We start from the raw sequence: 16,758 nt of genomic DNA, 5'->3' as shown, positions 1-16,758 counted from the left end.
TCCCCTCCCCCGAGGTAGCCCTGAGACTGAAGTGTCCTCTTGGGTTCCTCTTCTTCTGGATGCCCAGTGAAGCATGCTCTACATCTGCCCTCAAAACACTCTTACCTCGGGGAGCAGATCCACAGTCGAGCCACAACCATCCATCCATCAACTCTGTCACCTCCGCTCATCTCTAGCCCCATGGCTGACTCCCAAATGCCCACCTGTGATATCCCATCCTCAGCAAGACTCCCTCTCCCATCCCTCCCTGCCTTTGCAGAGGACACTTCCATCCTCCTGCATCAGGGTCCAGATCCTGCCCCTGCAGAAACTGCTTATGTTTCTAGAACTTTCCTTGGGTACTCATTCCTCTCCTCTCAGCCCCAGGCCAAGTCCCGGCATTCAGCACTGACCTGGGAACAGCTCTCGAATGTGTCCTTTCCCTTCAGCGTCCTCTTCTATGGCTCCAGTGCAGTGCTCACCTGTGTCTGGGACTCAGGCAGCACCACTCTGGCTCTCTGCCTCCCCCTTAGCCTTCCCTGCTGCCTGTACAGCCCAACTCTCTCCAAACCAGATCACGATAGCACACCCTTGCTTAATATCAATCACCACATCAGGCAGGATTCTAGACCCCTAGCCCTGAGGCTGCAGGAGACAGGGAGAACTCAGGGCAATCTGCACTGCACAGGGAGACCCTGTTTCAAAGTACAGAAACAAATGACTAGCATCCTTGGGGAAAGATGACGCCCAGAGCGGCTGTGTAAAATGCAAGTGAAGGAAGGGGTTCCATTCTCAGGGGAGAGGCCCTGGAGCTGATAACAGAGATAAGATGAGGGGCTCTTGAGGAAGGCAGAGACTTAGGTGGTGAGCAGGGTGTATGCAGAAGGGGTGGGAAGGCTGTCAGGGCAGCGATACTGCAGAGCAGGGCTTCCTCCGAGGAGCTGGACCGGAGGCTCAGGCAAGGTTGAGAGAAGGGAGGCTGGGGGCAGAGCTGGGGCCACATGTAGTTTAGGTGGAAGGGAACCGGTCCAACAGGCATAAAGCCCTGGGTTTGATCCCAGTGCTGTAGAATCTGAATACATGGAGACACGCCTAGAATTTGAAGATGGGGCAAGGGGAACAGAAGTTCAAAGTCATCCTTGACTATATCCAAGGTTCAAGGCCAACCTGGGATACGTGAGGTTGTGTCTCCAAAGTGGGGGAGCATAAACAAGGACAGCCAGACTTCAGATTGGTCAGTGTCCATATGGGTACCTGGCAAATCATGGCAGCCACAGGGAGCAGCGTTAGAGGGCACAGGCAGGGACAGGACTTGGAAAGCTCATCTCCTATCTGGTCGTCTGGATGTCAGTGGCCACGTCACTGTACCCACCTAGCCCACATCCAGACCAGACCGAGTCACCTACACTTCAGTAAGCAGAGCAGTCACAGTGTGTACTTTTCTGCTGCCTGGCCATTCTCTTCCTGTCTCTAGCTCAACGAGACAGGGGCCTGATGGCATGTGGCATACAGGAGACCTATACCAGTGTTTGCTGAGGATCCGTGGGGAGGACCCATTGGTCTACAGAACTCCCAGAGTCATGCTGGTCCAAGTGTATAGATACCCCTCTCTCCATGCTGACCAACTTTTGGGGCGAGCATCCACCACCCTCAGTCTGTCTAGGCAGTGTTAGCAGGGGGAGCAGGGACAGATAACCATCTGTTTGGATTATCTGCAGGAAATGGACAGCAGTGACCTAGATATGACCCCCCAAGTAAAACCTCAGAGTAGGATCAGCTGGAACCTTGATGCCAACCTGAGTCACCGCGACACCTTACCCAGGAGAAATGTCTGAGGGTTTTCTCTTGGCACAGAGCTGTGGCCCTATGGATGGCCAGTCTCTCTGGTCAAGTACACTGTGGGGGGAGACAGGACGACCTCCTTTCTCTGAAGCATCCACACCCAGGACTGGACAGAGAAGAAGAGCTGGGTCAGGGTACCCAAGAGGCTGACAGTACCTGCTCCTTTTCCTCCTCCTTCCCTTGGGTAAATGCCTCCGCCCAGGCTGGAAATACTGGCTGATCTCACTTCTTCAATTTGTGGGGGCCCAGGATAGAGGAGGCCTTTTGCTGCCTGACCACAGGGCCACATGAGGAGACTATAGGCAAGGGAAAGCCAAGAGGCTCCTACAGAGCATCAAAGTTGGACTCCCTGAGGGAACTATTGCTCGGAGGAGGGGCTGGGCAGATGGGAGCAGGCAGAGAACTAGCCGGCTGCTCCTCAGCCGGCTGGCCATAGGCCTTGGCTGCCATCCAGGCCTCTGGGCTGTGCCTCACTCACCTGTTGCTGGTTCTCCCGCTGTGAGTGGAGCCGAGCCTGGATACACTCTCGGGTCTCCTGGAAGGCCTGTCTCTGGGAGACCTCAGCTGGGTAGTGAGTGCAGACACCCACAATGTTGGTGCAGGAGAAGATGAGGACATTGGAGACAAGCTGCAGAGGAAGAAGCCAAGCACACAGAACTCAAGAACATGGCAGGCATGGACACCGGAGCCCTGCCCAACCCTAGTCCTTCAGACCCCAAAGTCCAGAGCCCCCATCCACATCTCACCTAGCCAATAACAAACAAAGGCCAAATGTAGCTAACACAGGACTAGAAGAAGTCAAACTTAATCTTTCGGATTTTCTAATGTCTCCAAAGACCTAAGCCTGGCTGGCATGTGATAGAGGCACAGCACCTAAGAACACAGAGTCTCTGAACAATCATGCCACATGTGCCAGTGTTACCACAAATTAAAAAGACTGGAGTTGAGAGCTACCACCAGAAGGGTTCCCCCAAAGTGGCAGGACTTCTCTTTTCAAAGTGTGGGAGCTGGGATGGCACAAAGGGGTTCCTTCCTAAAGAGGCCCTGGCCCACTATTATAAAACTTGTGTCCCACTGGTCCAGGCTGCACCGGCCATGCAGGTCACAGGACCATGACAAGCACTCTGGGCAGTGAAGTCTGGCCAGTGGAGATGAGAGGAGGCTCAGTTCCTTCCTCTCCAGGCCTCTCCTGACAGCTCCACGCTCCAGCATCTGTCCTCCGCTACTCCTCACTGAGTAGCTGAATGCTGACTGAGATGCGTGTGAAAACGCATTTTCACCCTGTTGCTAGGCAGCCCTAAAGCTAAGCTTCTTTTGAAAAAAGTACTTAGTGAAAGGCTAAGGTAAAACAAAATGGTGTAACAGACCCCCCAAAAGGCAAGGGGATTGAGCTCTGTGAGCTGAGGTTCTTCAGAACGAACCTGAGCAAGCAAAGCTCTGTGGATATGACCATGCTGAACCTGTTCCTATCCTTGTCCCAAGACACAAGAATCCTGGAGAGATCTTAGGTCTGGAGGCTGTGTGGGCTTCGAGCTCCACTCCAGTCCCACTCCTTAGCTTGTTAATCTCAACCTCGAGCTCTAACCTCAGCCCTGCATCCTTCACTGTGGCCTGCTGGCCTCTGAGAAGCCTGCATTGGTCACCAATTCGGAGTAAGGAAGGTGCTTGTCCATATAAATCTCAAAGAGCTTTACTTGGGAATGTCTCTGCCCAGCAACGGGTGCAACACATGATTCCCACAGTCCTCTGGGGCTTCCACTGTATCCGTCCTTGGCTCAGATCCACACCCTGCCATACCCTGAGGTCGTGTTGAGCCCCACAACCTCCCCAGCCAAGTGAAGGTCCAGGAGCCAGATGAGCTCATACCGGCTATAGTGCCCTCCCTCTCTAGAGATGCCCAGAGCGTGTCTGCCCTGCTCTACAAACAGAACTCATCTGTCTCATTCTAACAATCAGGTAACCCCCTAGCCAAAGAGGACTCTGAACTCCATGGCAGAAGCAGGCTCAGGTGACCAATGGTCCCAACTTCATTGGTTAATATTACTGTTACCAACTCCTACCCAAATCCTACCCATACCTAAATTCTGACATTTTATGTAAAGACCTGACATTGAAAATCTATTTATGAAAAGGGAAGAAAAAAACCCTGCTCTATGGCAACTAGCAAGTCACCTAAAGAATGTTACATATGGGATGCTCAAGTTCCCTTAAAACACCTGCTATTGGTAGAAAGAGGAAGAGACAGGATCATCAGGGTGGATGCCTCATGAACAGGATTAATGCCTTGATGGGAAGAGATTTTTGCTTGTTCCCTCACCTCTGCTGCCCCCCATATGAAAAAATGAGAACCCCAAGGAGGAGCTCACCAGAACCCAAAAGAAGATGCTCATCAGAACCCCAAAGAGAATGTTTACCAGAATCCAGCCATGCCAACAATTTAATCTCAGACTTTCAATCTCCAAAATGTGAGAAACAAGTTCTTATGTTTACAAGCTACCCAGTCTATGGTATTCTTAGCAACTCAGACCATCCAAGACAAGTGGATAAGTGATAAGACCTGAAGGAGAATCAGGAATATAAAGCAGAAACAAACACACATCACGCAAAAAAGCAGTGGTAAGTGCTTAAGTGGAGGATTGATGAGGAGGCCTCTGGGAAAGTCAGAGTACACTGGGCATTGAGAGACACATAGCAAGGCCGTGAAAAGCAACTGGTCCTTGAGTAAATAACTCAGATTCTCCAGAAACCCAGAAAGAAAATACGTAGTGCAGGTGGAGCAAGCCAGACATAATCCTTACACAGTGGGAACAATTAAAGATTGCTGAATCAAAAATGCAGGATGAACAGGCACATGGCTTCCACGACTCATAAGGGCAATCACATAGGGAATGGAAGGTAGGTAGAACCCTGCCACACAAGCCAAAATAGGAGCAAACCAAGACCTGTCTGAGGTTGGGGCCAGGCAAGGCGGAGCCAACACAGAACCCTATGACAAGATAGAAGTGTATTCCGGAAGAAACAGACTGTGGCCTTCAGTGTAATCAGCCAAGACCCCAAGTGCAGGCCTCTGGGAAGTCACTGGGGTCATACAATGATAGGTTTGGGGATGCTGAGTGAAGGCTGCAGGATGTGCTAGTTAGGGGAAGTCTGTGAAAAGAGAAGGCAGTGAAAGCAGCAGCAAGACAGAAGAAAGTGGAGAAAACAAAGAGTTAACCATAGTTAAGACAATGAGTAGTGATAACCCAACCTAACTAATAGGAGTTGTCCCAGTAACGGAGGCTGGTTCAACTTCAAACATCTAGCATTTCTCCATATTAACAGAATAACATAGAGAAACTACATGACATTTCAATAATTACCGGCAAAAACATTTGACAAAATATAACATACATTCATGACCCAAGGGGGAAAAATCCCACCAAATTAGGAATGATGTCACTTAATCTGATCAATAACACATGCAAAAACTTATAGCTACCATCCTTCTTACTGGGAAAGGCATAATGTCTTCCCCCATGGCTAAGGAAAAGTTACATATTATTTCTGCTCATCATTTTCATTTATTGTGGTGGTGGAGGTCCCAGACCACGCAATAAGACAAGAAAAATAAAGGCATACAGATTGGAGCCAGCAGCAAATATATACCTTAAAACCTAGCTATCCAAGAGACTAAGGCAACAGAGTCCATGAATTCAAGACCAGCCAAGGTAGCATAATGAGACCCCATTGAAAGGGGGGAAAGGAAGGAAAGAAAGAGAGAAAGATGAGACATATTGGAAATAAAACATAACACTGTCAGTTTGAAGACAGCATAACTGTTTTCACAGAAATTTCTAATGAATCTAGAAAACCATGACCAGAATTAATATGCAAGTTTATAAGTCATGGGCTAAGACTGATAAAAAGCAACCATTTTTCTAGATATAAGCAGTGAAATATTGAAAGTAAAACTTAGCAAAGTACCAATTAAATAGCATTGAAACCATGAAAATTATGTACACTATAAATCCAACTAATAATTTTCTATATAACACCGATAAAAAGTATTTAGACTTATTTTTTAAATGGAAAGGTGTATCTTGTATTAGGTAACATACAGGTGTCAGTTTTCATCCCAATCTTCAAGCACAACATGATGATGATCAAAGCAATGATAACAGGCAAAATAAGCCAAAGTGATTTTGAAAATTATGGGCTGAGATTCAAAGTATGAAACTTAAAGACTTATTACAAGGTGTCATTAATTTAGAAACCATAGAGGTATAGGTCAATGGGATAGAGCATAAAACAAAATTATCTATTAATGGTCATGTAGTCGGGGGAGGCTGCTTGTTCATTTCCAGCTCCCCAGACCTGAAATAATCACACAGAAACTGTATTAATTAAATCAGTGCTTGGTCTGTTTGCTCTAGCTTCTTATTGGATAGCTTTTACATCTTAATTTAACCCATCTCTATTCATCTGTGTATTGCCCTGTGCTGTGGTTTACTGGCAAGATTCTGGCTCATCTGTCCCCAGCGGTGGCTACATGGCATCTCCCTGACTCTACCTCTCCCCCCTCTTCCAGCCTGGCTATATTCTGTTAAGCCATTGGCCAAAAGCAGCTTCTTTATTCATTAACCAATAAAAGCAACACATATACAGAAGGACTTCCCATACCATGACTGGTTGAGTTTTGACAAAGATAGGCAATTAAATGGAGAAAGAGAAGCCTTTTCAACAAGTGATGCTGTGTCAATTGGTTGGGTACATACAAAAGAATGGAACTTAGATCCCCGTCTCACACCACATATAAAAGTTAAATCAATGAGAAGTCTGAGAGCCATAATTATAAACCACCCACAATAAAGCATAGGCGCCTCTTTGTGACTTTATAAAGATAGCCATCACATATTCTCCTTCATATGTAAACCCTAGCTTAAAAGTGATGGTGTATATAAGTGCTTTATCTGCATGTATGCCTGCAGACCAGAAGAGGGCACTCAATCATGAGCTGCCATGTGGTTGTTGAGGATTGAACTCAGGACCTCTGGAAGAACAGCCAGTGCTGTTCCACTGAGCCATCTCTCCAGCCTGTAAATTCTAGATTTAAATTTTTAAATGTCTCTGCTTAATTTTGAATGTCTGTAGAGATCAGAAAGCTAGAAAGGGTCTAAGATTAGGGGGAGAGGTCGTAAGCCAGGGAGGGGGTAGTAGAACACATGTCGTATGAAAGTAGGGGAGGATCACTGGGGATTAAAGGCTTCAGTGAGGGTGGGAGAGAGGAGGTGGGAAGAGGAAGGGGTTAACCCAAACCGAAGATGTGTGAAAAGTCTTATAGAAATCTACTGCTTTGAATTTGAACTGAGGTATCTTGCATGGGTAGACAATGCTTTCCCAAGATGACATGGTTATTAAATGAAAATCTCACTGTTGGGTGTGGGATATTTTCCTGTAAGTCATTGGTCAGAGAGGCTCCCCAAACAGCACAGGCCTTTTGTTGTCCATCACAGCCCTCTTGGAGAAGACAAAACCCTTTTGGTTGAAGGTCATAGAGAAATCTAGCTAAAACGGACGTGGAAATTTTCTCCCTGCCGGCTATTTTTCAGTGTCAAAGTGCCATAAGGTCATGGGGAGAGAGAACATATTCAGTGATGAACCCACCATGCCCCAATACTGGCCTGCCAGCAAGGCGTACCCAGAGGCAGTAGTGGCATGACTGACATAGGGCAACCAACCACTTTCTGATTGGATTTGAGGTCTGTTCCATAAGAGGGAATTTATGTCTGGTACTGTAGACCTGGTTAAAAACTCACGACTAAGGAAGCCGTGGGCCTAGAGGGGGAATCTACTACTGTTGTTCTGCTAAATAGACACAATGTCAATCTGCTCTTTGAATATTTATCTTCATACCCATGTGTTAGTTCTGTTGTCCACCTTGGTCAGAAGGTTGGAGTGGAAAGCAGTCAATACAGAGACTCACAACTGTTTAAGTGCTGAGAAGCGTGTCTGGTCCTAAGTGGGACGTTATCACCCCATCCCCAGCCAAGGGAACATCATGGAAGAAGGGTTGGAAAGGACGTAAGAACCAGAGCACAGCCATGAGTGCTGTGAAGGGCTGCCTTCACAGGGGCATGGCCATTGTTAGCAGCTACTGCTACCTGCATCAGATCAAGGCAAGCAATGATTACAGCATGGATGATGAGGAGCGTGCCCACATGTGAATAAAACTGTCAAGGAATAAATAATAAGCATTTTGGGGACAATATGAATGAGAGATGTCTCTCATAGGCTCAGGTATTTAAACTCTCTGTCTCTAACTGGTGGCACTGTTTGGGGAGCTGGTATAGCCTTGCTGGAGGAAGTACATTACTAAGGGCAGGCTTTGAGAGCTTATAGCCACATCCCACTTCAGTCTGCTTGCTGCTTCATGGTTTTGGCTGAAGATGTGATATCCAAATTCCTATTCCTTATGCCATGCCTGTCACTTGTTTCCATGCATTGACTCTGCCATGATGGACCCATCCTTTCGGAACCATAAGCTAAAATAAACTCCTATAAGTTGGTTTTGATCATGGTCTCACTATATAGACCAGCTGGATTCAAAATCATAGGACTCTGCCAGCCTCTGCCTCCCAAGTGCTGAGATTAAAGGCGTGCACCACTACATAAAAATATTTTAAAAATCAAAAAATATTCATGGCTCTATATTCGGCAACAATCCCTTAGATGTTGCATCAAAAATACAAAAGACCAAAGAAAAATACAAAAACAGATTTTATTAAAATTGAATTAATAACATCTCTCAAAAAATTTTCTGCAACTTTGGGTCAGGTTAAACGTACGCTTGCTATGTGTCCCAGAACCCCCAGTCTTAGGTGCTCATTCAAATGAGATAGGAAGTTACACTGATACAAAGAACCTATACTTTCCTGGTCATGAACACCAACTCAGCTGTGGAAAGGAACAAACCATGGCTATGTCCAGTATGGATCAACGCAAATACACTATGCTAAAATGAAGAGGCAGACGGCATTCTGGGAAAAGCACCACCACACTGACTACAAACAGATGTATGTTCACATGGGGCAGGAGTGGGGTTGACTACCATGGAGCAGCAGGAGGAAATTATTAGGGGTGATGGAACTCTTACGTATCTTGGCTGTGCTGGGGCATATATTTCTATATGAATCTATTGAACCCACAACACTAAAATGGATATTTTTTTTTACTGTATGTAAGTTACCTTGGTAAAAAAGAACACTGAGTCAGTGTTCTGGGAGAGACTATGAAGGGCTGGCCAGACAGAAAAGGTAGGCTTTTCTCTTTCTAGGGCCAGAAGGAGACCAAAGTGGGTTTTGAGACATGACTTCCAAGGTAATTATCAGCAGGCTATGGCTCTAGCCTGTGGGTCCTAATCCCCAGGTCTCAATCCTCAAGTCTCTACTGCTGTATTAAGTCTTTTCTGCAGTCTAGAGTCCAATAGCAGCGGTCAGTGCAAAGCCCAATAAAGCAGCGGCAGTAACCCAGTAGTAGGGTCCAAATGGCTTTGTAAACACTGCTCTCATTCACTAAACACAAACCAGCCGGGACCAAGACGGTGCTGGGGTGCTGGTGTTTCAGAATCAGTGATAAGATGGGGGGACCAGCAAACAGAACTAAGAGGGAGAGTCTAAGCTTGCCTCACTATCCTCTACAAAGCAGGCATCTGACTGAGCACAGCAGATCTTCATGCATGCTAAACCCTCTCTGCGGGTGTTCTGCTTGGGTTACACTAGAGAGGAAGCACCAGCCAGGCCTCCTGGAATTCTGCTTAGGGACACCTGGGAAGCCTAGTGTACACATGATACTTTGGACGCAGGGATGGCCCATGCAAATGCTGCCTGGCTCTGCTCCACTGGCACAATGATCACGCCTGTTGAGAGTCTCTTCCTTCCCGGGTCTCCATGGAGGCAAACAAACGAAAAGCAAGGACAGAGTCTGTCTTCTATAAAAAGCTTCGTTAGTAAATAATTGTAAGTGTACAGTGGTAAAGACTGCGAAGACTGAAGTGGCAGGGCTGTTGATCGTCCCCGTGCTGAGGGTTCAATTTCGGGTACGGTGTAGATGACATTGCTGGGTTTTTGCGGTGCTGATGGGACAGGAGACTGGAAGAAATGCCGGCAGCCGGCCTCAGACAGTGCAGTCTGTACTGAGGCTCCTGTGGATCGGACTCGCTTCTCAGACCACTGCAGAGGGCGCAAGGCCTAGTGCAAGGAGGAAGAAACAAACATGGGCAGGGAAGGAAAGGAAATAGGAACATGGGCTAGCGAAGACTTTCTACAGTTTTCTCTTTAACCTGGCTCCTGTTTCCAAGACTCAGCTTGCTGCCTGCAATGTGGTTAATTTACTGAGGTGGTGGTGGTGGTGGTGGTGGTGGTGGTGGTGGTGGTGGTGGTGGTGGTGGTGGTGGTGGTGGTGGTGATAGTGATGGAGGTGATGGTGGTGGTAGAGGTGGTGGTGGTAGTGATGGTAATGGTGGTGATGGTGGTGGTGGTGGTGGCAGCAATCAGAATTCCCCACAGACCCAAACTTCACCATGTGGTAATGTGAGTCAGAACAGAGTATTCTGTTATTCAGACTTCAGCCAGGGATTTTTAATCCAAATAATGTTTAGTACAAGTCGATCTCACACAACATAAGAGATCATTCACCGCTTTTCTGAAATTTAAATTGAGCAGAGTGACCCAAGTTTCACCTGGCAATCCTGCCGGAGAGTTTACTGGCCACCCGTCAGCCCCCGGCTGTGGCTGCCCTCTGCCCCACACCCAGCACTCGGCCCAACCACATCACCTCACGTGTACCCTGCCTGCCTCTGCTGGAGTAACAGCTGCAGACACAGAGCAGTCGCCCAGCATCTTCTCAGACACGGCGGTCTGAAATCTCCCCTGACAGAGTGCAAGCCAGAGAGGCCAGGTGCCATGCCATTTTCCAGGCCCAGCCCAGGCCTTCTGAAACCAGGTAACCTGGAACTGAGGGACAGATAGGTCTCCTGGTATGGGGAGGGAGATGGCCCCTCCTTCCTGTCACCAGCCGGTCCCAGTTTACAAACACACGAAGCTAACAACCACATGAGCTCCAAATGAAAGGAGCTGACAGGCCTGCCAAAGCGCACTCCTCCCACACTGACGAGCCTTTGTCCCACGCAGTGGTCGTGGGGAGCTCGGGGGGGGGGGCTGCAGTACAATCCCATTAAGATTTGAAATCAAATAAATGAAGGGAAGAGTATCTTAAATTATATACTCTTAGAAAGTCTATCAGCAAGGTTTCTTGTCTACTGCACCACGTTCAGGTAGATACTCCATGCCTTTTAAGAATATTAAGATATTTTTAGAATTTTTAAAATATACCTCTAAAAATCTATTCCTTGCAAAGAATAAGGATTGGGGGGGCGGTGATTGTATTTGTTTTTGAGACAGGGTCTTACTATGAATCTCTGGCTGGCCTTGAACTCAGAGAGGCTCACTTGCCTCTACCTCCTTGGTACTGGGATTAAAGTCACATGCCACTGCTCCCTGCCTAATCCACATCACCTGTGCCTGGGGACTTTTGTACTGAGCTCTTTTCTTGTGCAGGCATATAGCGTGACTCACCACATCCGCAGGGCTCTGGACCCAGGAGCAAGCTGACCTTCTCTCCACTCCAGCTAGCATGCTAGCACCTGCTAATCCGGGACTGCCACTCTGGGTTAGCTAAAAAAAATCTCTCCCAAACCAACACATCTCCTGGGGGACTCCCACCTCCTCTATGCAAAGACCCTGGAAGGATCCCTGAAACAACAGATACTTTCCATGACACACAGGACTCCCCACAAACTGTCAGCTGGAACCCCGGCTCCTGCATTGCCCTTAACATCCTACAAGCCTCACCGTGAACCAAGTTCCTGTTTCATCACCAACCCCAGCCATGTCGGTTAACTCCCTGTCTCTGGGAAACATCACTCCATAACGTGATTCCCAAAGTACAGCGTGTGTTAATGTAATTGTGATACGACTAGAATCAAAGCCTGAATTGCTGACAAGTTAATCATTAGCATCTGCTTAATACACTTCAAGATGCCTGGAAGCACAGCTCACAGCATGGGCAAGGTCCATTCCCAGCCACTTATAAACACAGTAGAGGGAAAAAGAGCTGGAGCTATGGCTCAGTGGTTAAGAGCACTTGCAGCTCTTCTAGAGGGCCCAGGTTTGGTACCCAGAGCTCACATTATGGCTCACAACCATCCATTAGCCCCATTCCTAGGTGTCCCAATGCTCTCTTCTGACCTTCCCAGGCACCAGGTACATATGTGGTGTTCATATACACACGCAGGCAAAACACTCAGACACACATAAAAGTCTAGAATAATTTTCAAATGTTAGGAAAACCGAGACAAATCTGAAGGTGAAGACAGACAGGACTCGCGGAATGAATGATTGCGGACAACAATTTCCAGGTTTAGAAACACTTTCATATAAACGTGAAACACGTTCATATAAATAAACACTTTAGCATAAACACACACTCTCCAATCCTATAAGACAAACAAGCCAAACGCCATCACCTTGCTCTGCCAATTAAGGAAGACAGAGGCTCTGCCTGAGGTCACAGACCAAGGCAGTGGCAGTCAAGATCGTAACTTCATCATTCCACCTCAGAGCTAGTCCCACGCCACTTATACTATGCCGCTATTTATCGCAATTTAATTTAAGGCCAGTTTTGTTTTATTCTATTTAATAAAGAACACTCAGCTTTCTCTCACCCTGTTGTAGGAGCCCCAGGCCTTCTTCACAGACCCTGGTCACATAAAGAACTGCTGATTAGGTAGGGCCGACTCCCAGCCGCTCCAGATTGGCTGAGCATCCTCAGGGCCCTGCTGTCGCATGGCTCTCCAAGGCACTGGCTGCTGTGAGTGAGAGTGGCCACCACCTGCCTGACAAGGCCAAGCCTCTCTCTACCTGAGCTGCCCTTCGTTATCGGCCTTGTGGAGACAGAATTCAGTTTCCACAGAGTCCTCAAAATGTACAATTCAATACTTTAGTCTACTGACACAACAGATACTTTCCACGACACACAGGACTCCCCACAAACTGTCAGCTGGAACCCCGGCTGCAACCTTCCCCTCGAAACCCCACACCCATGGGAGCCCCGCTTTCTATACCCACTGCCAGCTCCAGCCAGCTCCTCATCTGCCTGTCTCGACCGGCTTGCGGATTATGGCCTTTTCATAGACGTAAAATCAGACAAGCCGGGGGCCTCCACGCCCGATGCACCTCACTTGAGCACGGTATTTCCAAGACTCATCCGTGTCGTAACGAGTATCAGTGTTTTGTTTCTTAGGATGGCTAAGGAGTAGAAGCATGGATCTACTACATTCTGTCATCTATCATCAGTCAGGGACTTGTGGGTAGCAGCCACGCTTTTGATATTACGAACGATACTGAAATGGCCAACATTCAGGCGCGTGTCCTTGCATGGGGGTATGATCTCAGTTCTCTGGGATATACACTCACGTCGCAGGGCAGTGACATTTGACACTTGTCAGGACCTGCCGAATGGTGCTCCGAAGCAGGTGCATCATTTCACAGTCCCACCAGCAACGCAAGCGAGCACCACTCTTTTTTTTTTTCCACAAGTTTCCCCGGGCCTTGTTCATTGTGTGGTCTCTGGGTGCTTTTTTTTTTTTTTTTTTTTTTTTATGACAGCCACATTACTGGGAATGACGCCTTATCTCATGCGGTTTTGAGTCCCTCAAATTTGTAAAGCAAATAGTGATAACAAGTGAGACCATGCAGTCTGTGCCCCACAGAGCTGTGCCGGTCTTGTTTTTCTCTCTGGTTAATTATTCCTGGGAACACCGCAGGTATTGTGTGTGACTCTCATGGAAAAACGGCGGCTTCCGTGGATCAGTACGCATAAAAGCAGGGCAGCCCTGCAATTAACTGATTCCATATTGATCAGGTTCCCTGAGCTGAACACTGAGCAGAATCCCCTAGCCATCCAGTCCCCACCCTGCAGGACCCTGAAGCTGGTAAGTTACTGGCATGGGAGTGGCAGAGAGGACACAATGTCAAAGGTTTTCTGGTCTTCGGTGTCTACCATCAAGCTAAACTCCCAAGCAGCATCCAGTCATGTGTTGGGGGAACCAAGTGAGACAACATCCTTAATATGCAAAGAGTTTTATAAATCCACCAGAAATAGTTTAGGCTTTAACAAAGTATCAGCAACATAGATGATAAGCTCTTCCAAGTAAAAAATGGCAGCAATGGTGCACACCTTTCAAACCAGCCTCAGCAGGGAAAGTGGGTGGATCTCTGAGCTTAAGGCCAGCCTGGTCTACAGAGCAAGTTCCAGGACAAACCTGTCTCAAAAGACAAACAAAACAACAACAACAACAAAAACACACATAAACTAAAAGAAAACAAAAATAGTATAAAGTATGGAATCTTGCAGCATTCTGCCTATAAAAATAGAAAGTTTGGGTTTTCCTTTTCATGGTAGTATTAATAAGAATACAATGGAACAGGCCTCCATAAACACCACCTCCACCCCACCAAAATTTAATGTTGGGGCACAAACTAAAAAAAGCTCTCTGAAAAGCAGTTTGGTGAAGAACCTTAAAAATGTTCAAGCCCTTTGCCCCAGTCCTCCAGTCCTGTCCAGAGGTACCTGTGCCACAGCAAGCCCAGGGTCTAGACTGCTTTCAATCCAGAGAGGACTGCCAGGGTTGAATAAATTACCGTACAATAGTGTGCAATGCCTCAGGCTCATGCTGTCTCATTTAAAGGAAATTTAGCATGATAGGTGATTTTTTTCCCCAAATATATCAACCAAGGGAAAAGAGAATATGGAACTATACAGTGTGAACACCAGTTTTTCAAAGGTATATACTTAAAATATTAACAATTAGTAAAATGCCTCTTGATGGCAGGATTACAAGTTTTCTTTTCTCTAGACCACTAATTACTTTCCTCTCATACGCTGTTCTTTAAGGAGAATATGACAAAATACAGGACAGAGTGGGGAAGGTCTTGCTTTTCATGATGAGCAGGGCAGACTGAAGAAAGCATCTCTTCTGGTGGCTGAGATGAGGTGAGAACTCAAATGCTCACAAATCCAGGCAGAAAAACCTAGAGGGGAGCAGAAGCCCAGACCAGCAAGAGAGTCCCAGCAGGGCAGAGGCCATGAAGAAGGCTGCATGGAGGATGCAGGAGGATGAGCCTCTGGTCCAAGCCTCAGAGCGAGGGGTGAGACAGGCAACAGGTCCAGGGAGCCCACACGAACAGGGATAGAGGAAGCAAGGAGACACCTGACCACGGTAGGCTCCAGACAACCAAAGGTTAACTAACACCAGATCACCAGCGAAAGTCTCTGTCAGGGTAAGAAGCTGGCAAATGATGTTGTGGGCTCCATTTTCAAAAACACACAAAGAGGGTACAGAATTTTCAGATAAAATTTGCATTCATGATAGAAAATTTCAAAGCCACAGGAAAATCAATTATCACCCAAAGACAGGCAGTATTAACATTTTCTCTCATTCTCTTTCCTTGCTTCTTCTTTCTTTCTTTCTTTCTTTCTTTCTTTCTTTCTTTCTTTCTTTCTTTCTTTCTTTCAATGCTTTCTGTTTTGCTCTCACGGGGCTGTGATTTTACGGTTGACATCATGTGGTACCCTGCTTCACTCACTTAACATTACAGCAGAGGCATGCTCCCCTTGCATCACAATTATGAGCACTGCCAGCCTTCACCAGGGCAGTGTGACCTGAGCTGCATTTCAGGGAGGGAGCTTTGATAGCGGGGAGCAGGCTGAGAAAAGAAAGATGCTCAAGGCAGAGAGAGCCAAAACCAGCTATAGAAATGGCACAGGCTAGGGATGCACCCCGGCTGCCAGAGCACTTGCCAAGCATTCAGTGAGCTCTGGCTTCAATACCCAGCACGGCATAGAGCTGGGCACAGTGGCTTCTCATACCTGTAATCCCAACCAACACTGGTAATGGAGGGAAGGTGACCAGAAGCTATATGTCATCTTCAAACACATAGTAAGTTTACAGCTAGATGGGTCCGAGCCAGGAGCTGACCTCCCCCAGAGAAAGGGGCCTTTGTGTATAAGCTATACAGGGAGGGGACAGTTTGGAGGTAAGTGAAACATGGAGAAACATGTGTTGGTGCTGGAGAGATGAGTGGGCAGTTAAGAGCACTCGCTGCTCTTTCGGAGGAGTCAGGTTCAAATTCCAGCACCCACATGACGACTCCTAACGGTCTATCCCTCCAGTTCTAGGGGATCTACAACCTTCTTCTGGCCTCCACGGGTGTTGAATGCATGTGGTGCACACAGATACCACATGCATGCAAAACATACTCATGCACATGAAATAAAAATAAATAAACCTTAAAGGCGGGGTGGGGGTGGAGAAGGTCGGGCGTGATAGAAGTCAATAGGAGAATTCAGTGGATGGGCGGGAGCCAGAATCAGGTGCTGTAGAAGATGGGGACCTCTGTGCCCACAAGTGATCTCACATCTCTGTGATCAGGTAGGAGAGAAGGCAGTCTACCAGGCTCGCAGCAGAGAGTATGAGGTGAAGATTACTGTGTCAGGATGCTTGGCAGCCTGGGCACTAAGACTGGCTAGCTGACAGGACACAACATGGGGACTGAGAGGTGGAGAGAGGGGAGGAGGGTGAAGTGGACAGTGAGGCAGACCCCCACAGAGCCACACCGCAGAAGCCACCAGTCGCATGGAGCCACGAGCACTTGAAATTGCTTGTGCCTCTGGGTATTTCGTTTGTTGCATTCATTACTTCTTTAGCGGATGGGAGAGCTACCATAGTGCATGTGACTCTCTTGTGTTCTCGTTGGACAGTATTGTTACTGAACACAGAGAAATCCAGCTAGGAGAAACAGAATATAAGCTAACTCGCACATCAGCACCCTAGCCTGCGAC

At 47.4% G+C, this 16,758-nt stretch overlaps 1 protein-coding gene across 1 annotated transcript in view; it reads right to left on the bottom strand.

Moving 5' to 3' along the window:
• Positions 1–16,758, bottom strand: part of Adcy5 (adenylate cyclase 5) — a 149,378-nt gene that overhangs the window by 50,667 nt on the left and 81,953 nt on the right. The window contains exon 2 of the mRNA XM_050159706.1: positions 2,300–2,449. Within this exon, the coding sequence (XP_050015663.1) occupies positions 2,300–2,449 (150 nt within the window). The remainder of the gene's footprint in view (positions 1–2,299; positions 2,450–16,758) is intronic.

This window comes from Alexandromys fortis, unplaced genomic scaffold (assembly GCF_014885135.2).
Source record: "Alexandromys fortis isolate MF-2015 unplaced genomic scaffold, M_Fortis_MF-2015_v1.1 scaffold_119, whole genome shotgun sequence".
Lineage (NCBI taxonomy): Eukaryota > Metazoa > Chordata > Mammalia > Rodentia > Cricetidae > Alexandromys > Alexandromys fortis.
The sequence above is the reverse complement of the archived record's forward strand: the minus strand, read 5'-3'. Positions and strand labels throughout refer to the sequence as shown.